General features: G+C 46.4%; 1 protein-coding gene and 1 non-coding gene across 3 annotated transcripts in view; both read right to left on the reverse strand.

Moving 5' to 3' along the window:
• Nucleotides 1–26217, reverse strand: part of dync1h1 (dynein, cytoplasmic 1, heavy chain 1) — a 52702-nt gene that overhangs the window by 10686 nt on the left and 15799 nt on the right. Inside the window, exons 16-56 of one of the 2 annotated variants that reach the window (XM_014211261.3) lie at nt 25766–26005; nt 25456–25611; nt 25081–25194; nt 24857–24967; nt 24414–24623; nt 24086–24232; nt 23654–23820; nt 23036–23209; nt 21526–21880; nt 21037–21231; nt 20516–20798; nt 20062–20162; nt 19783–19942; nt 19318–19558; nt 18920–19103; nt 18410–18622; nt 17671–17909; nt 17230–17386; nt 16586–16813; nt 16187–16417; nt 15731–15871; nt 14440–14673; nt 13595–13801; nt 13073–13194; nt 12625–12790; nt 11723–11886; nt 11346–11475; nt 10865–10998; nt 10629–10743; nt 10213–10374; nt 8580–8794; nt 7366–7570; nt 6787–6960; nt 6483–6602; nt 6174–6294; nt 3602–3797; nt 2451–2568; nt 1948–2163; nt 1403–1615; nt 636–763; nt 158–311 (exon numbers count right to left, since the gene is read on the reverse strand). In XM_014211261.3, coding sequence (XP_014066736.1) covers nt 158–311; nt 636–763; nt 1403–1615; nt 1948–2163; nt 2451–2568; nt 3602–3797; nt 6174–6294; nt 6483–6602; nt 6787–6960; nt 7366–7570; nt 8580–8794; nt 10213–10374; nt 10629–10743; nt 10865–10998; nt 11346–11475; nt 11723–11886; nt 12625–12790; nt 13073–13194; nt 13595–13801; nt 14440–14673; nt 15731–15871; nt 16187–16417; nt 16586–16813; nt 17230–17386; nt 17671–17909; nt 18410–18622; nt 18920–19103; nt 19318–19558; nt 19783–19942; nt 20062–20162; nt 20516–20798; nt 21037–21231; nt 21526–21880; nt 23036–23209; nt 23654–23820; nt 24086–24232; nt 24414–24623; nt 24857–24967; nt 25081–25194; nt 25456–25611; nt 25766–26005 — 7341 coding nt within the window. Of the gene's footprint in view, nt 1–157; nt 312–635; nt 764–1402; nt 1616–1947; nt 2164–2450; nt 2569–3601; nt 3798–4198; nt 4395–6173; nt 6295–6482; nt 6603–6786; nt 6961–7365; nt 7571–8579; nt 8795–10212; nt 10375–10628; nt 10744–10864; nt 10999–11345; nt 11476–11722; nt 11887–12624; nt 12791–13072; nt 13195–13594; nt 13802–14439; nt 14674–15730; nt 15872–16186; nt 16418–16585; nt 16814–17229; nt 17387–17670; nt 17910–18409; nt 18623–18919; nt 19104–19317; nt 19559–19782; nt 19943–20061; nt 20163–20515; nt 20799–21036; nt 21232–21525; nt 21881–23035; nt 23210–23653; nt 23821–24085; nt 24233–24413; nt 24624–24856; nt 24968–25080; nt 25195–25455; nt 25612–25765; nt 26006–26217 lie in introns of both variants that reach the window. The other variant, XM_014211188.3, reaches the window with a different exon arrangement.
• Nucleotides 25270–25406, reverse strand: LOC123726825 (small nucleolar RNA SNORA8). Its single transcript, XR_006758978.1, has one exon. It is a non-coding gene; the product is annotated as a small nucleolar RNA SNORA8 (small nucleolar RNA).

The raw sequence follows: 26217 nt of genomic DNA on the forward strand, positions 1-26217 counted from the left end.
TAACATTTATGTTACCATTCTCAAGGGAGATTATATTTTACAGCAGCAGCAGAGGACTACCTCCCAATGTATTCAGATTAATAGCATGTGTTACATGCTATTGTTGAGGTACACATGGTCTGGAACATGCTGGATCAACCGAGAAGTCTGTTCTGACCTGCACAAGCAGAGGGTTTCCAAAACGCAGGGCGCTCTCCAGATTCTTCCGGAAGGCGTCATCCAGGAAGCTGGTCCTGGTGATCTTGCGGTCCTTGTACTCGTTCATGATGAACTCTGTGGCCTGGCCGGACGGGTCGATGATCAGTGGATACCTGGGAAAGGTTGTATTTTTTTTATGTATTAGAATCTCATTTAGCCCAAAGAAATTGACAGCTTTCCTGGAGTCTTTAAAAAACAGTCTATCCATCACACTCTTGGATGCACCGTGGAACTAGGATAAGCATTCATTATACAAACATTTCCATGGTGAAGGTTTGCATCTTCCGACAGGATCCTCAGTGAAGCGTTTAGCTTTCCATACAGGTTTATGATAGACCTATCATCCTCTACCACTCTGTGTTGGTCATTTAGGACACTTCAACTCCTAGACGTGGAAAAAAAGGGGATGATATTGTGATTCGGATGGACACACTCACCTGTTGAACCTCTTGAGCATGATGGCGTTCTCGGTGCAGAGATCATCTGCCGGGAGGGAGTTAGCCTGCCAGCGCAGCCTCTCGTCCGCATTGGACAGGTACTCAGTCCTGGCGATGTCCGTACGGAACTAGTGGGAGAGAGATCTGCTTAGCCATACAAACTGGAGTCTAGAACATTACATAGAAAGAATACGGCCTTGAGTTACAGATGACTGCCAGAGTAGGCGTAAAAGTCTGGGTTTCGAACTTGGGTTATCCATGCGACTCAAAACAGTTAGCCGTCTGAACTAAAGCCTAGGAAATAGCTGTGGGAGCCAACACAATTCTCCACATCTCTGGCAAGGTCATTTATCATTAGGGCCAGTATTTTTAACCCCCATCCTGTGATTTGACATGGAAAAACTCATGACCCCTCCCCCTACTCATGATGTCAACTAAAGCCTAGTGCTGAGAACTACCCCCGTTACATGAGCCACTGATCAACCCACTCCCCCCAGTACCTGGATGTTAGGCTGCTGCAGGTGACCTACACACCCCCCCCCCCAGTACCTGGATGTTAGGCTGCTGCAGGTGACCTACACCCCCCCCCCCCCCAGTACCTGGATGTTAGGCTGCCTACACCCCCCCCCCAGTACCTGGATGTTAGGCTGCTGCAGGTGACCTACACCCCCCCCAGTACCTGGATGTTAGGCTGCTGCAGGTGACCTACACCCCCCCCAGTACCTGGATGTTAGGCTGCTGCAGGTGACCTACACCCCCCCCAGTACCTGGATGTTAGCCTGCTGCAGGTGGTGCGACCAGGTAGTGAAGAGGTTCTGCCTCATCTGCTGCTCGAAGTAGCCAGCGTAGGCGATGAAGGCTGCGGACAGCAGGCAGTCCCCGGCGATGGTAGCCATCTGGTTCTTGAACGTCTCGCTGGACTTCTCCCAGCGCTCGCTCTCGGCAGACAGGCTCTTGAGCAGGGCTGTGCTGCGGTTCACCTGCACTCGCAGAAGACGGTCGGATTTAACAATGAGAACAATGATGGATTGGATTGATACAGCACTTTTCCACCTAGTCATCAATTGCTTTACATTGGAATGGAGTTTTAAACTGAAGACTCATCCCACTGGGCAACATTCTATTGTCAAGTCTAGGGCATTGACTTTCAGAATGTTCATAGTGGAGATGCCACGCCTTTTTCTTTGTAAAAAACACTATTTGCTTTAAAACACATTTCCTAAATCTCTTGCTAATTCTTAAGGTTATGGAGATGGTAAAACGGTTGAGTTTATTGGGAATGGTTGTTTTATGGGTGGATGGACTTCCCTACCTTCGCCTCGACGGCGGCCAGATCTGCCTTAATGGCCTGGGCCTCAGAGATGAGCACGGCGTACTCCTCCTTGTAACGGGCGATGCTGGACTCCAGGTCATGGATCATCTGCTCTACCTCCTCGGCCTTGGACTTGTTGTCCATGGCATCGTCCTCCAGCTTCTGCAGCTCGTTCCTCAGCGGCTCCACGCGCTTCAACATGTCAGCGTAGTTCAGCTAGAAGAGGGAGAAGAGATGGGTCAATATAATTGCAGGCTATAACTGCAGGTTTTTACACATGGTAAGGAAGAATTTACTACTGGCACTCATTAGACATTACGTGAATCTCAAATCTTTCCTCTCCAAATGCATTGGAAGATCCAAGAATCCTCCTCTATGACATTCTCCTCCAATGAGTTTTGAGAGGGAGACGAGGATAGAGGATGCAAGGAATCGAGGAAAGACTTAAGATTCACCCTTAAACCGTTCCCAGTATAAAGATCAGCGGGTGGTGGTTTCCTTACCTGAGCGATGGCCCATTTGACCATAGGGCCACAGGCCAGGGAGGCCCTGTTGACCATCTCGTAGTTGAAGTTGGGGTTGGACATGTAGTTCTTCTTCATCTTCTCACGGATTGACTCACTGCATTTACAATAAGAGGTCACAGGGTTAGGACAGAGCAACAGGCAATTGTATAAAAATGTCAAATGAATTAAATTGCGAGTAGGGTTTTCAGAAATGATCATGATGAAATTATGTACGAAAAGGGGTGGCGTGTAAGGAAGCAAAAATAATTTAAAAAAAAGGCTTATTGGTTGTTACAGCTTTAAAAAGGGAAATTTCACCAAAATATGACTGGGTTTGTTTTGATCGTGTTTCACATATATATTTGACCACAAAGGTCGGTGGGTCTTGGTTTCACGCGCTGAACGATACACCCAATGACAACATCCGGTGTATTGAATGAGATCTAAAAAGGCATTTCACGACGCCTCTATGTTATGCCGATCACACATCTGTGTGTAGATATGGTTGTCCTTGTTTGACAGAGCCATTAGATGTCTTTTCAGCGATGCTCCTATTGGCTGATTCACTGAAAAACTACCGCTTGGTGTGGAGGCGGTGCTTCCTGCTCTGGCCCCGCCGTGCATTCGCTATGAATGCCGGAGTGGTGGTACACTTGGAGCAGACGAATACACAGGAAGTTGAAAACTTCCTGATTCTACCGGTGAAAATAAAATGCACTTGTAGCTTGTGCTGGGATTTTTTTTGATAGATGGATGACAAAACCTAATGTTGTTAACATAGTAATGACCATGGCAGAGCTAGGGTGAAATTCCCCTTCAACTGGAAAATTGCATTCTATGAGACTTATGAATCATTTTGAAATGTTTCATCTAAATGGATACAGATCGTAGTGACTGATTTCAGACTAACTGTATGGCTACCAACTACGGTCAGAAAACATATCTAGCCAACTGCTGGACATCCTAACTTGATTCAATGAGCATAATCATGCCAAGATTGGTCTACTATCAATAAATCAGTACATTACTCTTCTTTTTAATTCTGATTTCTCAAGACAACCAATTGGCAATTAACAATAATGCAGTAAATCACAACTGCGTGAGGAAGATTGAGATCAGATTAATATAAAAATGGATAAGCACAGTACCTCATGTCCTCTGAGACAAAGTTGACTATGTTGGTGATGAAATTGTCCCTGACAATAACTTGTCTGATCTTTTTCCAGTCATTAGTCTCCTCGCCCAGCAGTAAGCAGATAGACTCTAAGGCCAGCTTAACCGTGGGAGGGGGGTTGGTCATGGCACGCACTTCAACAAGATGGTGACGCTTAATAGAGCTGACGGCTGGGGAGGGATGGATGGGGGGGGAGGGAAAAAGAGGGGGGGGCCACTCTTTAGGAACCACGCAGGACAGAAGGGGTGGGAGGAGGGGGGTTTGACAGCAGCAGGGTTGGAAGAGGGGGGCAAAGGGACTGTGTTTCAGGGCAGAGGTGTTTAGGGATTTGAACTCCATTGAAGAAAGAGGCCATTTTGTATCTCTTAAAACTTGCTAGCAGGAATGAGTCTTGCTCTAGATTTTACTGCAGAAGTGCCAAAACATGTCGGCAGCTCAGACCAAACCGCTCTGTAATTGGTTCAATCACACAACTCCTCTCTGCCATTGAAAAATCACAGACACCCCTTCCCTCGGTCACGCAAACCCCACCGCTGCAATCTTCCCCCTCCAACAAAACACTCATGGTCACCTGATCTCATCGGCAGAAAAGTTAACAATGGTGGGGATGAAGTTCTCCCTCATTATGATGGAGCGGATCTGCTTCCAGTCTGTGGTGCTCTCCCCCAGGAGCAGGCAGATGGACTCCAGGGCCAGCTTGACCGCCCCCGGCGGGTTGGCCATGGAACGCACCTCCACCAGATGCTGCTTCTTAATGGACTTAACGGCTAACCCCGGCCAGAGGGGAGGCACAAGAGGACGGAGAGGAGAATCAACAGCAAAGAGGGAAAGCGAGAAGAAAAGCAGAGAAGTTAGAATAAGAAGAGAGATATCCATCTCGTACAAGGAGACAGCGGAAGAGAGGACAATAAAGAACCTAAGTTGAACTTGGAAAGAAACAAAGAAATCTGCTCAAAAAGAGCAATGTTGTTTCTATCAGCTGGGCATCTCATAATGTAAACGTGTTGTTTCTATCGGCTGGGCATCTCATAATGTAAACGTGTTGTTTCTATAGGCTGGGCATCTCATAATGTAAACGTGTTGTTTCTATAGGCTGGGCATCTCATAATGTAAACGTGTTGTTTCTATCAGCTGGGCATCTCATAATGTAAACGTGTTGTTTCTATCGGCTGGGCATCTCATAATGTAAACGTGTTGTTTCTATAGGCTGGGCATCTCATAATGTAAACGTGTTGTTTCTATAGGCTGGGCATCTCATAATGTAAACGTGTTGTTTCTATCGGCTGGGCATCTCATAATGTAAACGTGTTGTTTCTATAGGCTGGGCATCTCATAATGTAAACGTGTTGTTTCTATCAGCTGGGCATCTCATAATGTAAACGTGTTGTTTCTATCAGTTGGGCATCTCATAATGTAAACTTGTTGTTTCTATCGGCTGGGCATCTCATAATGTAAACTTGTTGTTTCTATCAGCTGGGCATCTCATAATGTAAACGTGTTGTTTCTATCAGCTGGGCATCTCATAATGTAAACGTGTTGTTTCTATCAGCTGGGCATCTCATAATGTAAACGTGTTGTTTCTATAGGCTGGGCATCTCATAATGTAAACGTGTTGTTTCTATAGGCTGGGCATCTCATAATGTAAACTTGTTGTTTCTATCGGCTGGGCATCTCATAATGTAAACGTGTTGTTTCTATCAGCTGGGCATCTCATAATGTAAACGTGTTGTTTCTATAGGCTGGGCATCTCATAATGTAAACGTGTTGTTTCTATCAGTTGGGCATCTCATAATGTAAACGTGTTGTTTCTATAGGCTGGGCATCTCATAATGTAAACTTGTTGTTTCTATAGGCTGGGCATCTCATAATGTAAACGTGTTGTTTCTATAGGCTGGGCATCTCATAATGTAAACGTGTTGTTTCTATCAGCTGGGCATCTCATAATGTAAACGTGTTGTTTCTATAGGCTGGGCATCTCATAATGTAAACGTGTTGTTTCTATAGGCTGGGCATCTCATAATGTAAACGTGTTGTTTCTATAGGCTGGGCATCTCATAATGTAAACGTGTTGTTTCTATAGGCTGGGCATCTCATAATGTAAACGTGTTGTTTCTATAGGCTGGGCATCTCATAATGTAAACGTGTTGTTTCTATAGGCTGGGCATCTCATAATGTAAACGTGTTGTTTCTATCGGCTGGGCATCTCATAATGTAAACGTGTTGTTTCTATAGGCTGGGCATCTCATAATGTAAACGTGTTGTTTCTATAGGCTGGGCATCTCATAATGTAAACGTGTTGTTTCTATCAGTTTGGCATCTCATAATGTAAACTTGTTGTTTCTGTAGGCTGGGCATCTCATAATGTAAACTTGGGGATGTAATCATTCAACAGCAGCAGTGACATTGCAAATATGAACCCTCCCAAAACAACAGTGCTTGTTAAATAGATCAGTCTATGCCTCTAAGCTGATTTTGCAACAATGTCTAAAGCAGCCATCAGAAGTGTAAGGAAATGAAAAACAAAATAAAACACAAGGGAGACGTACCATTCTGGGCCTCAATAACAGCGGGCTCCACCTGATCCAGGTCTACCTTGACACTCAGCTGTTTGTCTTTGATCTTCTCCTGTTGCTTGTACACAGACTCCTGGATTTCCTGACTCATCACCTAGAAATCCCAATGGAAAACACAGGTCTAATACAACCACCATCTACTTCCACAGAGGTTAGTCTACAGCAGAGACATGAAAGTCCCGGCCTGGGAGCCACATCAGGACCTGATCTGCTTATTTCTTGGCCCAGCGGGACGGAATTGTCCGACCACTGGTATACAGTGAAGTAGTTCATCTATCTCACCTTCTTCTTCTCAGCCTCCTGCTGGTCTTTGACCATCTTTTTCAGCTTGTCGTTGGCATCCGCGTTCTTCACCTCCAGCTCCTGGCTCTTGATCCGCAGGTCGTGACGCAGCTCCTCCACCTATGGATGAAGATAGAGACTGTGGTATCAAACAACTGGAACGGACAATAAAAATCCACCAAACAGATCTACCATAATCTTGAAACAGTGAGCCAAATTGTGCGTCTGCAAGCTAGCTAGCTATCTTTATCCACGTCTTAAGTTTATGTTTGACAGGGAAGACCACTATGGAAGGAAGCGTCACCTGGTCCACGGTCTCCTTGATTTTCCTCAGGCCCACGTTGAGATGCATCTGCTGCTCCTCCAGCTCGCTGCGCTTCTCATTGAACAGGTCGGCGTAGTGGTTGATGAAGTCCAGGTAGTGGCGCGGGGTGATAGCCATGGTGCGCCCGCCACGCTTGGACAGCCGGCTGTTAGCCTGAGGAGGAAGAACGCCATCGTAAGCAAATGTGAGTACCATTTTACCATCATATGATCGACAGATCTGGTTTAAAATGTTGTCCCAATCTCAAATCATACCTGTAAGCCCACTTGTGGAGATCTGAGGGGAATTGACAGGTATAATCAAGCCTTTTGATAGGCTAGGTGGAAGTTTCACTATATTGCTTACACCAATCAAATCCTCTCAGATCTCCACAAGTGCATAGGCCTGGTATTTCTATTCTTTCAAATACTTTAAGCATTTGATTGAGCCTGCCTGGAGTGCCAGATTGGCCGTATTTTTGCACTATTCCATTGGTTCCATTGCACTAGGCGAGCTCATATATATATACACACATATACAATTTGAACCCAGGTCTGATTACCGAAGCGTGAGTCTTACCTGGTGCAGTGTCTGGTGGACAAACACGCAGCCGTTGACGATGGCCTCACGGTGAGATGGTGGCTGGGGCAGCTTGTCGTACACCACCGGCATGTAGTCAGGCACCTTGTAGTTGGGTTTCTCCAGGTCCAGTTTGATGGTGAACTCTTTGCCCACTTGGTAGAGGGCCTCAGTTGACCAGTCTCCAAACCAATTCAACACACACCTGTGGAAGGGAAGAGAGAAAGAGCTATGAGAGACCAACACAGATACTGCAGTGGAAGGTTACAATCATGACAGATCTGAAAACGACTGGGGGGGAATTGAGTGCAGTGTGTCTTGTCTATCCAAAAGGGATCCCAAAGAATCAATTCAACAACAAAAAATATGTTTTTCTAAGAGTTCAGAATCAGCCACTATTAGTGACCTGTGACAGGGTGTAAATGTGTTCAATGGAAATATTTTAGTGGGTTTAGAGTCAGCTACTAGGGTAAGACCAGCGTCACTGTACTGTAGGCTGGGCATAAAATTAACACCTGCCAAATGCGGTAGATTTAGGTATTGGCGGGTAAGAATGCATTTCATCAGCCATGTAAGTGGGTGATCAATTTGCAGGGCTCTACAGAGAGAGCGTTACATTTGCAAATAAAGATTTAGTACATAAAGTCATTTGCTAGTTGGGATTTATATAAATGTTGCGTTAGCTGTATTTCTGCTGTTTCATAGCTGCTAATCACACAAATAAATACAAAATCTATATCCCACCTCGCGCAGCAACAAGGCCTGGCTGGGGCGCTTTGTGCTTATAGATTGATTTTTGGAGGCGCTGAGCAATAGCGAAGAGATGCGGGGTCTACTAGTCAGATCCAAAATCCCGGCCACGTGGCATGACTCGAGTGGTCCCGTTACCACGGTAACCCCCCCCCCCCCCTAAAGTGGCAGCTGAACATTTTGCCTCTGATATTTTGGTTAATAAAAGACTCAGGTCACAAAAAATGTTACGAAATTGAGCAATTTATCACATTACTTCTTACTAATACATTTTTTGTGTTAGAATCATTAAGCATGGTCATCTGTTTTTTTGTGTGTTTGTTAATTATGGCAAAACAACATTTCGGCTGGTAAAAAAATCTAAGTGGCTGGTAGATTTTTTCCATCTACCTGCCACAGTGGCTGGTAGACCAAAAAGTACATTTTAGGCCTTGACTGCAGGTGTGGATATAGGAGGCCCCCACCTGTTGAAGAGGGCAGGGGAGGTGGCGGCACGGTCCTTCAGGCCCTCAGATGAGGGGTTCATGGTGAAGACCACATGTAGGTTTCTGATGACCTGGCTGGTAAACCACTTGTAGAGCTCCTCGTGTGTGTCCAGCATCATGCCCTCCTTCTGGGCGCCCTCCTTACACTGGGTCATCAAGGCGGCATACTCGTCACCCTCAAACAGACCTGGCACCTGGACAGGGACACATGTTAGAGAATATATACACACAAAAAGTATATGAACATAGTGGATTCGGCCATTTCAGCCACACCTGTTGCTGACTGGTGTATCCAAATCGAGTACACAGCCATGCGATGTCCATAGACAAACATTGGCAGTAGAATGGCCTTACTGAAGAGCTCAGTGACTTTCAACTTGGCACCGTCATAGGATGCCAGCTTTCCAACAAATCAATTCATAAAATGTCTGCCCTGCTAGAGCTGCCCTGGTCAACTGTGCGTGCTGTTACTGTCAAGTTGAAACGTCTACGAGCAACAACGGCTCAGCCTCAAAGTGGTAGGCCACACAAGCTCACAGAACAGGACCACCGAGTGCTGAAGCACAGCGTGTAAAAATACTCTGTCCTCAGTTGCAACACTCACTACCGAGCTCCAAACTGCCTCCGGAAGCAACATCAGCACAACAGCTGTTAGTCAGGAGCTTCATGAAATGGGTTTCCATTTCAGCTGACGCTGGTGTAAAAGCTCGCCGCCATTGGACTCTGTTGCAGTGGAAACACATTCTCTGGCGCTCTCACGCGTCACCATCTGGCAGGAGAACGCTACCTGCCCCAATTCATAGTGCCAACTGTAAAGTTTGATGTTGGAGGAATAATGGTCTGGGGCTGTTTTTCCATGGTCCGGGCTAGGCCTCATAGTTCCAGTGAAGAAAAATCTTAACGCTACAACATACAATGAAATTCTAGACGATTCTGTGCTTCTAACTTTTTGGAACAGTTTGGGGAAGGCCCTTCCTGTTTCAGCATGACAATGCCCTCATGCCTTAAGCAAAGTCCATACAGAAATGGTTTGTTGAGATCGGTTTGAAAGAACTTGACTGGCCTGCACAGAGCCCTGACCTCACCCCCATGAAACACCTTTGGAATGAATTGGAACGCCGACTGAAAGCCAGAACTTATGGCCCAACATCAGTGACCAACCTCACTTTCGCTCTTGTGGCTGAATGGAAGTCCCTGCAGCAATGTTCCAACATCTAGTGGAAAGCCTATAACAGTGGAGGCTGTTATAGCAGCAAAGAGGGGACCAACTCCATATTAATGCCCATGACTTTGGACTGAGATGTTCGACGAGCATGCGTCCACATAACTTTGGTCATGTATATAGGAACTTGAGGGTATGGTATTTCCTACCAACACGTTTCTTAATAGCAGTATCTAGGACCAATGGAAGAGGCGACAGGGGATATCTGTTTAAAGTGACTACTTTCTCCTTGTCCCTTCTTCTGCTCTGAGCTGACAAGATAGGTAAAAGCAATATGATCTTGATTTGGCCTTCACCCCATCCTGCCTCTTCAATGTCAGTGCAGACAGAGGAACGGAGACTGTTGTATTTTTGAGTATTAAAGTGTAAGCTTGGGTTGGCGGCCTCTACCTCTCCGTTGGCCAGCAGGGTGTTCATGCGCTCCAGGAAGCCAGAGTCCAGGACGTTGGACTCGTCCATGATGAAGGCGATCTTCTCGTTCTTGCACCCGGAGCGACGTAGCACCGTCCGCAGGTCCTCGTCAAAGTCGTCACCCGTGTACCTCCTGTGGACCTGGACACAGACGTCACAATGCAGTCAGCACCTCATTCAACCACTCAACTCATTAGAACCTACATATTGACTTATTCCAATTTACATCCGATGGATTCCACACTGACATAACAAACACATCTGAAACACTACTTTTCCCATAATATTTGTCGTATTGTGTCGAGATGGCGATTCAGATAGCTTTCAATGGTAATTCAAAAGGAACAGAGTTAGATTTACAGTTAGCCATTACCGCTGGACTTTTCTTTACTAACCTTGATCTGATAGACACTCAGGCCGTTCATCCAGGCCACAAAGCGTGACAGGGTCGTCTTTCCTGCTCCACTGACTCCAATCAGGAGGAGATGACCCTGGGGTTGTCGGAAGATTCTGGAAAGGACATGAATTGGCCATTTTAACAATGTCAAGTAAGGAGTCACATCAAAAACCTCAAGTTTATCCACATGCTAAATTTCACAATGTGAAGCAGAGAAGTATTTTTTTAATTTACCGGTCGATTCGGAGGACATGGTCCAGAACCTCGTTGAAGAGCACAAGCGGCACGTCCAGCTCCTCCTCGTAGAAGACCCTCAGACGGGCCTTGACGTAGTCTCTCAGCTCCTCCTGTTCCACTGGGATATAATCCTGAGGATGGGGACAGACAGCCATTAACACAACAACTAAAAAACATATTTCATTCAACCTACACAAGCCATGATTGTCAATTTCTTGGCTCTACATTGACGGTGGGTATGTCTATATGGTAGTTAGGTGATGCTGCAACATATGCCGATACACAGAATTAAACAGAACCATATTATATTGCATCTCAAATCAAAATCACATTTTATTGGTCACATACACGTGTTTAGCAGATGTTATTGCAGGTGTAGCGAAATGGACAGTGCAGTAATATATATCTAAAAAATGACTTATATTGCGTCTGTATAAACAGAACCGTATTATATTGCTACTATGGGCAGGAAGCTCACCTTAGAGAGCCAGTTGCTGTAGAGGATAGGCCTGTTGAGGGCCTTTTCACGGTCAATGTTGGGGAAGTGCTTGAGGGCCACCATGTCAATGTTTTCGTCTGTCCAGCGCCTCTCCTCATCCTCCACCAACCTGTGCATGGGAGAGAATAGTTCAACAGGACAGTCAGGACTTAGACAACAACATTGATCTCTTTGCATCCAACTTTTAAAATCGATCAGGTCACACAATAGAGAAAAGTCAGGGCCTTGGTTATAGCCTGGAACAAGCACCTGGTGTTATTCCTGGCAAGGGAAAACTCCAAGCCATATTAATAATGCTAAACAATCTTTCCCCCAAAGATTCTACTAGGCTACTTCCCTAAGGACTGAACACACACCTGTCCTGGAAGAGGCGCAGGGCCTCGTGGGCCCAGATGCGGATGAGACCCTCCACAGGGAGTGTCTCCAGGGGCCGCAGGGCCTCGAAGATGCCCCTCACCCAGCGGGACATCTCACGGGGAGAGTAGATGTAGTGGGGCTGAGTGTCTTGGGTGAAGCGTTCCTGTAGTGGACAGAAGGTCAGTTCCCTTAAAGCACATCTAATCTACCCTGGTCCTGGATCAGTTTGTGACGTTTTGCTAACAACCATAGGGTTTGGCAAGATGGCATAAACTGATCTGGGACTAGGCTACATCCTATTCTACCATTGTGTTCAGCACTATAAAAATCGGACATTGAGAGTGATTCCTATAGTGGCTCTTATACAAGACATTTGTGAGGATGTTGTACCATAGAAATGGCTGCTGCTATTACTGCAGATAACTGTAAATATTACATTAGATAATACTACTGTTGATAATACTGGTGCTGTAGATCAGCCTTTCTTAAAGTATGGGTCATGACCCAAAATGGGTTGCGACATGTCAGAGTAAAAAAATAAATATATCTCTAAAAAAAAAATCTAAAAAAAATCAAGTGCAACTCAGGGTCTCAACTTACTGTTTAGAGTCAGAATAGTACAATACACAATTTAAAAATGTGGTTTTGGATCAGCAGTTTCCTCTCTTGTTTCATCAGTCACTGACAGTTAACTATTTTTAGATTAGTATGTTAGTCTAAGCCAGCCGTCTAACCTAATTGTAGTCGAATACCAACCGGGCACGCGCCCAGGGGCCCTGACCTCCAGGGGGCCCCCATTGATATCATGGCATAAGTCATGGCAAAATGTGATAATAGTCAAAATACTACTGTAAATACTTGTACTACTTTATCCGTCTATGTTTGATATGCGAGCTCTTACCTGAGACATAGTGTAAAACTCCACCATGGCGGCGGTGAGTGGCTCAGCGAAGGTACGCAGCGAGGGGATGAGACGCAGCATGGCCCGGTTGAAGGTGCCGTAGATCTGAGTGAGGGAGGCGGGGCCGGGGTAGTCCACGTACACCACTGGCACGTGGCGCAGGAACCTGGAATTCAAAAAATAAAATAAAAATCACACAACAGTTACTCATCATTCAAAACCGACCACAGTGAGTCTAGTCCGGGGTCGTATTCATTAGGCACCAAACGGTAGAAAACTGACTGAAACGGGTAGGGGACTACTTATACGAAACTCTCCTTTTTCTGCTTCAAACGTTTTGCTACAGTTCGTCACGTCGCTGTGTACCATGTGAGTTGCTACTACTAAACAAGACCTAGGATAAAGCTACATGGTTTCAGAATGGACATAGGTCATGTTGACAGTGTACCTGTGGGTGAGGGGCTTCCTGCCGGGATCGGTGGGGGGGTTACAGGCTCCCACAAACTGGATCCTCTCCAGCTTGACCCAGGTCTGGTCTGAGGTGCGGTAAAAGCCTCCGTGCTCCACCATCTGCAGGGGGAAACACCAGAGGAGGGTGAGCTAATGCTCACGCAGGAACTCAGCATAACACAGGCCTTAGTGCAGGGGTAGGAAAACCTGTTCCTGGAGTGCTGCAGGCAACACACCTGACCAACAGATAAACGATCAATTCAATGATGTCCTAAATTCAACACAGGTCGGTTAAATCAAAAAGCATGAAGTGCCTGCAGCCCTCCAGGACCAGGGTTGCCGATCCTTGCCTTTGTGTTTAACTTCAGAACACACCGGCCCATTCTCAAATAGCATCCTTCCTGGTCTCGCTTTGCTTCAGTATCACTGATAGGTGGGAAAGGCCATTAAGGAAAGAGTCATTTTTAACCTATTGAGACACAGCCAGTACATGTGTTTGTACACGCTGAGATCGCCTCACCTGTCTGAGGAAGGAGATGACCCTCTGGGTACCATACTTGTCCATGTCGGGCAAGTTGATCTCATCACAGAAGAGCACGAGCCACTTGCCCAGCTGCACGGGGGCCAGGACCACACCGTTGGGCGTGCGACGGTACTCGCAGTAGTGATCAAAGGTCTTTAGCAGCAGCTCCGGAGTGGTGGCACTGGAGAAGTTCAGACCCACAACCTGGGAGCAGAGGTGAAAGGGTTAACTTAAGCAGGAAGAACGACTCATTGGCACACTTGAAGATTTAGCCTCTGGTCCAATGTCCACAGTAGCATACTTATTGTGGTATTAGCAATGTATTGGGTATGCATTCCAAGTTGTATGCATTCTAAGTGGACATTGGAAGCTGACCTAAGTCCAGCTCTAGGGTGACCAGCTGAAGACATGCAGGGTGTCCCGGCATTTGTTCCAATTCAGCACAAAACAAAAATCACGTTTCTCAATATGCATACTACCGTGCTCCACACTAATGCGCAGAGTGCATTCTCCGAGGGCGTTCTTGAGAACGCATAAAACATGACATTTATTTTAATACATTGAGTAATTTTTTACACGTTTGCCTCGTATTTCTTTGCATACTTTCAGTTGAAGCTTGCATCGATGCATGCTTCAAAATACGTACAAACGGAGTACGCATTTGATAACGGTACTCGGTTTCGCATACTTTGATTTGGACTAATACGCCGACCCTCCAGTAGTATGCATTTTCAGAAACACCCCATGACTCAGACCATGGTCAGTTTGGACTACAATTGACACCCACAGATCTAGCGCCGTCTAACGCCAGTAAACAGCATTCCTGATGGGACCACACTTACCTCCATGTCAGGCAGAGCTCGGAGGGCGCTGAACAAGGTCATGGTTTTACCCGAGCCGGGCGGGCCGCAGAGGACCAGGGGCTTGTGCTCAGCCAGCCAGGTGTAGAGCAGGGCTTCGTGGCGCACCGTGTCCAGGGTGGGTACCACGACATCCGGGCTAGCCACCTTGTGGGTCTCCACTTCGATCTGGGGCACCTTGCCCTGCCACGACTGCCACTCGCCGGAAATGGTGACCTGACGGGAAGAAAAACAAGGAGGGTTGGAGTATAATTCTAGGGACAAGAGGTTTTCCTAGTTAGCTCATATAGTCAGGAAAAAAGGAAAAACTCAGGTCTCCTGTCAGGGCCTAACACGGGCCACATGCCGGTAGATTTTGGAATTGGCAGGTAAAAATTATATTTCACCAGCCACGACGGCAGGTGGTCAGGGCTTGACAGTGCAAGTATTTCATTAGTCAAATATGATCACATTTATAGTAATAAAAATGCTGCAGTAGCAGTCTTAGAAGTATTTTAGCCGTTTTGTTTCATAGCTGGTAAATGTAAAATAAAAAAAATGTTAAAAAAAAAACACAAAAAAATATTTTTAAAAAATAAATAAATAAAATCGCACAAAGAACTATGAATCCTCACGCTGTAAACTGCCTCACTTGGGGCTGTGCACACGTGAAGAGCTGAGTGAAAGATTCATTTTTACAACGAATAATCTACTGAAGTGAGACTTTGTCCTTGTGTTTCCCAGCTATTTACATAGTTTTGTTCACAAGCTAAGTTGTTTTAGTTTCAACAGCTAGGGAAGAGAAGACCACGTTTCTACTAGTCAGAATCTCACGGGCACAAACATGACTTGAGTTCCGTTATCACGGTAACCTCCCGCCCTTAAAGGGGCAGGTGAACATTTGTCTCATCTGCTATATTTTGGCTAAAAGACTAAGGTCACAAAAAATGAAATTAAACATATCACATTACCTCTTACTAGTAATACATGTGTTTTAGAAACATTACAAAGCATGCTCATCCATTTGTTTGTTGGTGTCATTTTAGCAGCAAAAAAATACTAATTTGTCTGGCAAAAATTCTGAGTGGCTGGTGGACCAAAAAGTTAATTTAATTTGTAATGATTAATTTAATAGTTAAAGTTAATTTGAAGCCCTGGCTCCAGTTCTACCACAGGATTAGAAAAATAAGAAAAAGGAAAAAATAAAGTTTTGAATTTCAATGACATTTAAATGGGTGATCCACTTTGTTATTCAGCTTGATGATCTGAGATTGAAGAGCACATCCATTCCTACCTCGTAGTCGATGATGGGCACGTTGGGCGCAGAGGGCAAGGGCACAGTGGTGATGCGGCGGATATATTCACCCAGCTCGCCACGTATCTTCAACCGGCCGTCGCCTGAGAAGGACCACAGCACGGCGTAGATCAAGTACCTCTGTGGACCCACCAGGCAGAAATATGGTTAACATTTATAAAAACCCATTCATTATTTTCTCTAATATATTTTTGTACAAAAACCTTCATTCTCCGGTTTAAGTCTCCAGTCTGACAGGATAGTTTCAACTCAATCAATCCAAAAAGTGAATTGAAAAAACATTTGCACCCCCCCCCCCAACTACTCGATTCTTAAACTGCAATTTCAATTAATCTCCTAAATTTAAATGAATTAAAATGGAATTGACACCAAGCCCTGGGGGGACTCCATTTAGCCTCCCCACAAGCAGGAGGCGCTGTGGCACCGCTGACTGACCTGCATGTAGCGCTCCAGCTGGTCGTTGGGCATGGGGAAGTCAGAGTGGTTGTTGTTGTAGAGCGCCACGTTGCGGCAGGCCTGGTGCAGCATGGAGAACAGGGAACCCATACAACGCAGCCGCGTGAAATCCATGATGTGCTCCATCTTGGAGGCGTGCTCCAGGGTCTTGATCACCAGCCCAGTGGAGGTGAAGTATGGCTGCAGGATGGCCGCCGTGTCCCTCTGGATCTGGAGCGAGAGAGAGAGGACAATGGGGAGTGTTACAAGGCTGTTAACGTAACGCGAGATGAGCAAGGGCTGTGTTCAGTACGGAGAAAATGTTTTCCAACAGAGTGAAACAAGTGTTTTGTTATGGTGTGCCCTACTGAACAGGATCCGGGTAGCTACAGTACCAACCTGCAGCATGGGGGAGGCGGTCTCTTCGCCCTCGTCCTCAGTGCCCTTGTGCATGCGGAAAGCCTCATCTTCGCCCTCGTCCAATGGGATGCTGCGCAGGCGCGCCAGGAAGTGGTTGAAGATCATGTCAGTGCTGAGCACGTCTTCGCTGAACCAGACCATGCCACAACGTGACACAGTGGCCAGGGTGGCATACTTCAGATCCTGCACCTCGAACATGATGCGCACCTACAGACACCACATTATGGAGTTATGAGAGGAATGCTGATGTCACAGGTCCAAATGTAAAATTGTTGGACCAATAAAAAGCTGGCGCTGGAACACACCCAGAGAAAATTGTTTAGTGTAGAGGTGCTGACTAATGGTGAATAAACCGTAAGCTATAGAAATAAATAAAAAAAGTCGCACACACACTTTTTCTAGATCTTTTTTTGGACTAAAAGATAATGACCAGTTTTATTCAATGGCGCAGTTTCACAGACCCAAATTAAGCCTCCACCTGGACTAAAACTGAATCAGTATGCGCAAGTGTGTTTCAAATGTTGACTTCATAAGGTGACCAATGGTATTACAGATGTAAAGCTCATGTCATGGTACTGGATTGTTTTCATTAAAAAGGATCTGGCTCGAGGGACACGACATACGTTTGGTGGCAGGCTGAGACGCTCTCCGTTGGGCAAGGTGAGCAACTTGTTGTCGTCCAGCACAGAGTTGAGATTCTCTACCCACTCGGGGTCCACGTCACCATCGAAGATGATCCATTGCCGTTTCTGCAACTCGCCTCTCACGTTGTCAATGATCCTGGGATGAAAAATCCCCAAAACAATCGATTAACTAATTGACTGGAATTGTATATATAAAAAGAGAAAACCTTCTGAGTGTCTTCAACCTGACATTGACAAGAGACACCATGTGAGGATATGACAGAACTGAAGTGACTTGGTGCACAGAGAGAACAAGAGGGCTTAGTACGGAGCTCTGGGGGCCACCAGTCGTGTCGCGAGACCATGTGGTGCTTAAAATCAGCACACTTCATAGAATGGCTTGAACAACAATACATTACATTAAAGCCTGCTAATACTTACTTCCTGAGCACGTGCGTGAAGAGCCCATCGGTCCACTCGCGTGTGTTGGGGTCCAGGGTTCCGTACAGGTGGTCCTTGCTGATGGCCTTGGGGTCGATGATGTGGGCCACACCCTCCATCCCCTCCAGGCGCTCCAGGGCCTTGAGGAGCACCCTCCAGGCCATGGTCTTGCCACTACCAGAGGGTCCCACCATCATCAGGCCGTGGTTGATCTGGGTGATCTGGTACAGTTGGAGCACCTGGAATGATATGATATGGTTTAACATTACAGATTTGACACTTGCTGACATCTTGGGAGTGCAGACAAACTTGGTTTCAAATTCAAACATTTGAATCAATGTCGGCAAAGGTTCTAAGAGAATTACATTCAAGTGAGAGTTAATAGTAACGACACTGTCATAGATGTAACAATTGTCATCAGGATAAAGACAGTTTGGCAAAACCAATCTATACTACCGGTCAAAAGTTTTAGAACACCTACTCATTTAAGGGTTTTTCTTTATTTTTTACTATTTTCTACATTGTAGAATAGTAGTAAAGACATCAAAACTATGAACACATATGGAATCATGTCATAACCAAAAAAAAGTGTTACACAGATCAAAATACATTTTATATTTGAGATTCTTCAAAACAGCCACCCTTTGACTTAATGACAGCTTTGCACACCTTGAATGAGTAGGTGTATATTTCTGGGTGAAACCATACAGAATGAATAATTGGGGATTACATTACGTACCTTCTCAACCCACATGCTGCCCACGTCGTCTCCGTCTCCATAGGTGAGGAACATCTCGGCACAGACCTTGCGGAGCTCTTCGCGCAGAGCCGTCATCTCGCCGCGCATGTACTGCACGCCGGGGAAGACGTCCGACAGCAGGCTGAACAGCAGGGGGATGTCCTCAGCCACCAGCTTGGGTACCATGGTCTCACACACACTCTGGATCAGGATCTGAACACAGAGGTTAGGTGACATCCCTTTCTAGAGGTCCTATCCCTTCCACAGGGACACACCTAGGTTAGGTGACATCCCCTTCTAGATAACAGAAATGCCATGCAATATTGGCAGTCCTTTTAATCTTTATACTTTGGGTGGCATGGTCTCCTAACCCAGCGTAAGAAAATATGGCTCATGGGATTAGCTGGTGGTCATACAACTGGAAGTGTATTGTGATTGTAGTTTTAGTATGTTTTTAATGCTGCAAAAAAACTGAATAGAGAAAACCCAAAGATTCTTCAGTTCCTTTACCTCCTGTTCGGGGAGGTTCTCTGCGATCTCGTTCTCGTCCACATTCTCGCCGCGCTCACGCTTATCCTTCTTGATCCTCTGGATGCGCTCCCGCTTCACGTTCCCGGCGCTTACCAGCACGCTCTTGAGAGCTCGCAGGCCAAAGTCGTAGTGACTCTGGGAGGACAGCTGTTCGTCGCACAACCTGCAGGTGCACAGAGAGAGAAATAGATTTTCAGTCAATGAGAAGGAACACAAAACCAATAGAGTGTAGCTTTCAGGGGTAGTAGTGCTGGCATGCATGACAGATTCCCCATTATTTGATCTCTCAAATGTTGTTGGAAATATGCAGCAGAAACGATATTAACCCTCCCACCCCCCGAGCTTCAAGCCCCGGCCTGGTTGAGTACAGGACATACTTGAAGAAGGGCACGATCTTCTTGGCCAGGATCTCTGCGGTGCGGAAGCCTTGTGAGTAGAGCATGACCTGGGCGATGAGTTGGCGGTCAGGCTTGGTCATGGCCAAGGAGCGGAACAGCTTCTTCAGATTGTCGGGCAGGTTTGAGCGGCCGGCGTAGCCGGGGTTCATGGTGATGAAGATGGCCATGTCGGGGCTCACCTTCACCTGCTTGTTGAGCAGCTCGCAGGTGACGGGAGCGCCTGGAGAAGGGGGAAACGATGACATTTTTTAAACTTACATTCTTAAGTGCAACGCCATATGAAAACATGCTTGGTATGAAATGAACGATGCGATATTATCAGCAGTCATTCAACATTTTATGTTTTTTATAACATAGGGCCTCTCGGTCAATACATTTTCATGGACTAAAAAGCATTTTCAAATGAAATTCTAAGAAGCTTTTAATGAGTCTGGAGATACGTACTGCGGTCTCGGTTGGGGTTGCTGTGCTCCCTCAGGGCCACCTGGATGAACTGGACCTGCTGTGACACAGCCGACAGCATCCTCTCCTCCAGACGATTGAACTCGTCAAAGCAGCCCCAGGCGCCTACCTGGCACAAGCCCACGAAGATACGACCCATCGCCTGGAGACAGATAAACAGATCTTCTTTAAAAAAAAAAAAGATGCTTCTCTGATTCTGAAAATAACATTAAACCAAGATTAGCCTCTTTTAGCGTAAAGTATCAGTCAGTATTAGCGTACCTGGAAGTCGAAGGTCTCGTCACAGTTGAAGACCAGGACGAAGCGTCCCAGCTGGTGACCCAGAGCCTTCACAGACTCGGTTTTTCCAGTTCCGGCGGGCCCTGGAAAAAAAAAAAGAGAGCGAAAAATCACCAGAGGATACGCTATAAAGTTGCAACTCAGTTTAGCTTTCAGAATTTAAACTGTCTACTTTATTGGCTATGTAGAGTCTAGAGCAGGCCTGGGCAATTCCAGTCCTCGGTGGCCTGATTGGTTTCACACTCCCCCCCCCCCCCCCATCCCTAGCAAACACACCTGATTGAAACAAATAACATTTTTAACTGAAGATCATGATTAGTTGATTATCGGAGTCAGGTGTGTTAGCTAGGGCAAAAGTGTGACACCAATCAGGCCTACGAGGACTGGAGTTTCCCAGGCCTGGTCTAGAGAGTGTCATGCAGTTCTTGGAGCGTACCAAAGGGAGCTCCACCGAACCTGGCCTCCAGGGCCTGGGTCATGGTCAGGTAGCAGCGGTCGGTCAGGGGGGTCTGGACCAGCTTGTCCTGGACTCCTAGGTACTCAAAGCCATAGTTGAACTTGGCGTTGGCCATCTGGATGGACAGCTGCTGCAGCACGTCCGTCTGCTTGGGATCAAAGTAGAAGCGCATCTGGCTGAGCCACTCAAACGACTTGGGGTTGTCGACCTTGTTTTTGATCAGTTGCCTGGTCACGTCCCTCTGGTGGACCAGCTCAGTGATCTATAGGGAAGGAACACAAACAGTTTACTTATTAATCCGTTTGGATAGTGGGGACTATACTTCTAAGTGCTTAGAATTGGACTGACAGAGAAAAGCTTGATGCCGAAGTCTGTGCATTTAACAATAATAAAAACAACCTTTGAAATCCTACTTGGAGAATGCTCTTCTAAAAAGCTACACCCATTTCTTCCAAACCAACTCGTCCAGATTGTCTGCCGATGTGTCATCTTCCACTCACCAGATGTTCCAGCTTCCTCCTGCGGAGTGGAGGCTGCTCCATCAGCACGGTGTCAGCCAGCACGTTCAGGGTGGCCTCCACATTGGTCAGCACGCTCGACATGGGCGACATGTCCCCGCCACCCGAGATGGTGGTCAGAGCGGCATCCACTTTCTCAGACCAGTCAATCTGAGCCGACAGCACTACCAGCTGAGCCTGGAGTTAGTAGAGGGAGAGAGAGAGATGGTTTTCAACATGTTTAATTGGTTCCAAGATCTTTGTGGGCGTTACTGGTCTGACTACAATTTTCATGGATATTCTTTCAGGGCTACTAACCGGATTACTATCTGTTAACCACTTTGTCACATATTTTTGTGAAAAGGGCTATGTAAATAAAATGTATTGATTGATGATAGTGGGTCATGGCCAACTTCTGTTGTGTCATTGCCGACTCAACATGATCATGGCTGGACTGCTGGATGAACAATAGCCCACTGTGACGTTCCGTACCTGGTATCGGTCGATCCAATCGATGTATTTATCGAGTTCGATGGAGTTGCCCTTGTTGAACGCGCCCACCTCTGTGACCGATTCGGCTAGCAGCTTGGCCAGAGTGACCCGCATCTCCTTCTCCACCAGGGTCAGCCAGTCGTTGATCTTGGGGTGCTCTAGGAGGTCCACGGGGGTCTTGTAGAAGATCTCCTCGCCCTCACGGGATGAGATGCCCAGCACCACAGTGTTTTCCTCATTCAGCAGGATGCTGGAGACGCCGGCGAACATCTTCTTGAAGTGCTTCTGTAGTTTGGCCACGTTCTTGCTGTTTCCGATGATCTCCAGTAAGTCTTCATCACCAACGAAGTAGAACCTGGTAAACATAAATAAACATGTGTATCCTGAATGTGTTGACCATCAGTCACTTTACAGGACTAAATGACCAGCAATTACTAATTTCTTCAATGGGGGGGGGGCTAAATATTACAGCTAAAAAAGCTTAGCTTGCTGCTTAGCCTGCTAAGACTATGCATATACAATCAAATAAATATATATATAATTTTATTTAAAAAACAGTAAGAGTCAACAATACTTTATAGCTATAATATAGCTAACGTTAGCCAGCTAATGAGAAGCTGTTATCTGCTGGATGCTTTCACGTTTAGTTTGTCTGGATTTGTTGCTGTTCGCTAGCACATGGACAAGCACTACTGCAGTAGTCAGACATGACACAAATTACCAACACAGGTGGATCCTTCCTTTATTTTTGCACTACACAAACGTTTATGAGAACAGTCAGCCCACAAATGCTAGCTAACGTTAGCTTGCAAATCAGAGTTGAAAAATGCTGGCTAGCAAACATGAGATAGCAGGGATTTTAGCTAGCTAGGAATTTTAGTGAGCTATCAAACCTGTCTGGTGTGTTTGGTTAGCCTGCTAGCTAGTAGCCTGTGACGTGGGAAGCAAGGTTAGGAATTAAGCTAGTTAGCCTGTTATGCAGGCGATGACGCTAACCGTTTAGCTAGCAAGCTAAACATTTGGCTAGCTGGTGTCGGGAGTATAAGGTAACTTTAGTTACAGCGTGGTGAGGGTGAATTTAATTATTTCTTCAACATCTTGCTAGCTAGCAAGTTTATCTAGCTAGTTGTTGCCAAATGGTCTAGTTTTCTAGCTAGCAATATTAACAAAGCTAGCTGCACAGTCACATTGGCTAGCTAGCAACATGACAATTTCTCTATTCAAGGCAGTGGAAACGCAATTCGAGCTAGCCCACGAAGGCCAGCCCAACCCAGGGTTGACTTTTAAGTGCGAAGCTTTAGATACGGCCCTCTCTTTTCAGAATTCAAACCAAGAGGTACGCTACAACAGCACTTGCTCTTGGTTTGAGCCATTTCTATTGAGAAAAGACCCTACACTTTAGACCGGATATATGATTTCCCGGATTTTCCCAAAAACGGATGTCCCGCCCCAGGAAATGAGAAACGGCCTATGGCAGATGCCACTATTAGAGACATGGATAACATCTTACCTTGGGAACGAGGACCTCTCCCTCTCCAGGTACTCCCCCAGGGCCTTCTGGATCTTTCCCAGCAGGTCGGCCAGCCTCTCCAGAGACCTCTGCACCCCCTGGATGTTCAGCACGTCCATCACCAGAGGAGACTTGGTCACCTTCTTCATCAGAGCCAGGAACTCTGTGCTGATGCTATATGGGAGAGAGAAAGAAAAGGTTGAGTAATGCTATCTTGGGGTGGCAGGTAGCCTGGCGTGTAGCAGCGTTGGGCCAGTAAACGAAAGGTCGCTGGATCGAATCCCCGAGCTAACAAGGTAAAAAATCTGTTGTTCGGCCCCAGAGCAAGGCGCAGTTGCCGATGAAGTAGATGTCGATTAAAACAGCTCTGCCGCACCGCTCTGATTCAGAGGGGTTGGGTTAAATGCAGAAGACACATTTCAGTTGAACAACTGACTAGGTATCCCCCCCTTCCCCTAAAAGCTTACCAAGATCTTTACCAAGTCCTCCTTCCCATAGACAAGGTTCTTTGACCTATTCCCAATTTTAGGTGACAAGGGGGAACCTCAAATATTTCCTTGATTCCTTCACAAAATGTATTGGAGGAGAAGATCAGAAGGGAAGAACTACGGATCTTACCTCGAGAACCTCTGGGTCTCCACAGGCAGCAGGTGTTTGATGTCAGCACTGCCAGTGAAGATGCCCTCCAAGTAGACCCAGCGACGCTGGACATCGATCCACACGTCAAACAAGGCCATGATCCGATTCAGCTTGTCCTCCCAGCTCATAGCATCTTCCTCAAACACCTGGATGGCACAGAAGGAACCATTAATGCCTCATTGAAACCAGAACCATACCATGTATACTGTGTATTCTTATACTAGACTGAGTCAAGACAGGAACTCGAGATTCAGACCAAGACCAGCCCAGACCCCTTTGAGATCCAGGCCCAACCTCTTAAGAAACCAGATCCCATCACGAGACCAAAGCTGCATTTATATGATGTGAAGACCACAAGATCAAGAGTACATCTCTAGCAAGAACCCATTTCAATTGAAAACGTCCACCGACCTTGTAGTAAGGTGACAGCTTCATGGCTGACACGCTGTTGATGTGCTCCTTGACCTTGTTGAAGAGGTCGTCCCAGCCGCGGATCAGACGGCACTTGTTCTGGTAGTTGATCAGGTCCAGCTCATAGGCGTTCCAGACCTCGCGGATCTGTCGCGGACCAATGGAAAAATAATACATCAATGACTTGATCACCAATTGGTCAAAAGGTGCACTAATATTGCAGTCTCTATGGACATACTTGACTACCCAGATATTAAATCCTTTATCCTTTTTGTAATTGCGCTGCAGGGAACAATAAAGATTTGTTGAAGTGGAATGTTGTGGTTACCTGTTTGAGGAACTCCTCCAGGGCCATCTCTCCCTGGGCCACCAGCAGCACGTCTCTCACCACCATCTCGTTCTTCTGCAGGTCCACGTCCCAGATCTGACCCAGGGTCAGCTCCGACAGCACCCAGTTCACGTGCAGACGCTTCATCAACTGCTTCCAGTGACGGTCCTTCAGGGCCTCCGACTTCAGCTCGATTACCAGCATGTTGATCTGAGTGACGGACAGTTCAGTGTTAGGATAGGAAACTCGATTCAGGTACATTGTAGACGTGATCAGGATGTTATTCAACATTAACATGTACAAAGTCCTTGTCCAAGCTTTTCCCATCCAAGAGGAATGTCAACCAGACATGGTTCAATTTTTTGTCTCAAGTAACTACTTTTCCATTGCAACAATGCAATGTCTAGTTTCGACTAGTACCGAGGGAGATTCGGGGGTCTTACCTTCATGTAACTCTTGAGAAGCCTCTGGACATGCTCGTAGGACGCATACTGCCTCAGTCGAGCTGGGAAGTTCTTCAGCTCGTTTAGCAGGCCGTCTAAACTCTGACGCAGCTACAAAATTGGAAATACAGATACACATTACACTAACAGACTTGGCCCAATAGATAGGCCCAAAACAGACATGGTCCACAGTGTCCTTGAACACAAAGACGAATTAATCTTACCTTGCGTGGTTGAACAGAGACCCAGGGCTGCTCCTTGGCCTGGTCAATCTGCTCCCACACCTTGGACAGCTCTGACCACACCCCCTTCAGGTCCTGCAGCTCCTCCAGAGCCACCTACAGCACATAGAAACAGACCAAACTTGAGCACCACAGAGGAGCATCTGAGGACATCTTACTGGGAAGTGACATGTTTGTATCGACAGATATACCAGGACTCCAGGCACAACGAGGCAAGGAGAACAACAATGCCAAATGCCGAATTACTCTTGCACAGACTAATGAACAGTCCAAATGCAGTAGCGGCTGGCTGCAGATACCATAGTGCTGAAAAGTTAACACCTCTAGTTTAAAAAGACAGAGGTGTGATAATCATACCTGAACTCTCTCTTCGCTGCCGCTCAGCAGGCCAGTGTCGGTCAGCTCCAAGGCCTCTTTGGCGCGGGAACACTTATCCCGGTCATCCTTCAGCCGGCCAAACTTGCCCTCGTAGATGGTGAGAGACTGGAGGGCCTCCTCTGGACGCAGGCCCCCCTATGGAACAACAGATCTAGGATCAGCTTATATCCTCACCAAAATTCCAAGTGCAAAACTCATACGAATGATTTATGCAAAGATCAAATTAAACAAGACCATCCTATATATCAATCTTTCAAACAAAAATGTATCTTAAATTATTTTCTCTTACAGCCACCGGTTTGGTCTTCTCCCAGTCGGCAAGGAGATCGATGGTGCGACCCTCCACGGCTTTGTCTTCCTGGACGATCTTCATCTGCAGGTTGGCCACCTGCTGCTGGATGGCCGTGTCCTTGCGCTTCATGATGTCGCTGAAGGCACCCCACTCGCCCTCGATGTTGTCGATGTACAGCCACGATGGCGGGAACTGGAAGCGCTGCTTCTCGAGAAGCCGCTGACCGTTGCGGAAAAGCTGTGAAGAAAGAAGTCAGGATTTTAAAAAGCCACCCATCTTTTCAGATCAAAAATCAAATGTACTCAACACATACAGTTTACAGCAGGGTAAAAAAGGGCAGTGAAATACTTGTGCTAGCTCCATCAACAATGCAGTACATTTATCAACAATTTCAAGTAAAAAAATGGCACGTATTAGAAGTAGTAGAGGGAGCATGCATAGTAGCAATG

Source organism: Salmo salar, chromosome 01 (assembly GCF_965601325.2).
Source record: "Salmo salar chromosome 01, fSalSal1, whole genome shotgun sequence".
Classification (NCBI taxonomy): Eukaryota; Metazoa; Chordata; class Actinopteri; order Salmoniformes; family Salmonidae; genus Salmo; species Salmo salar.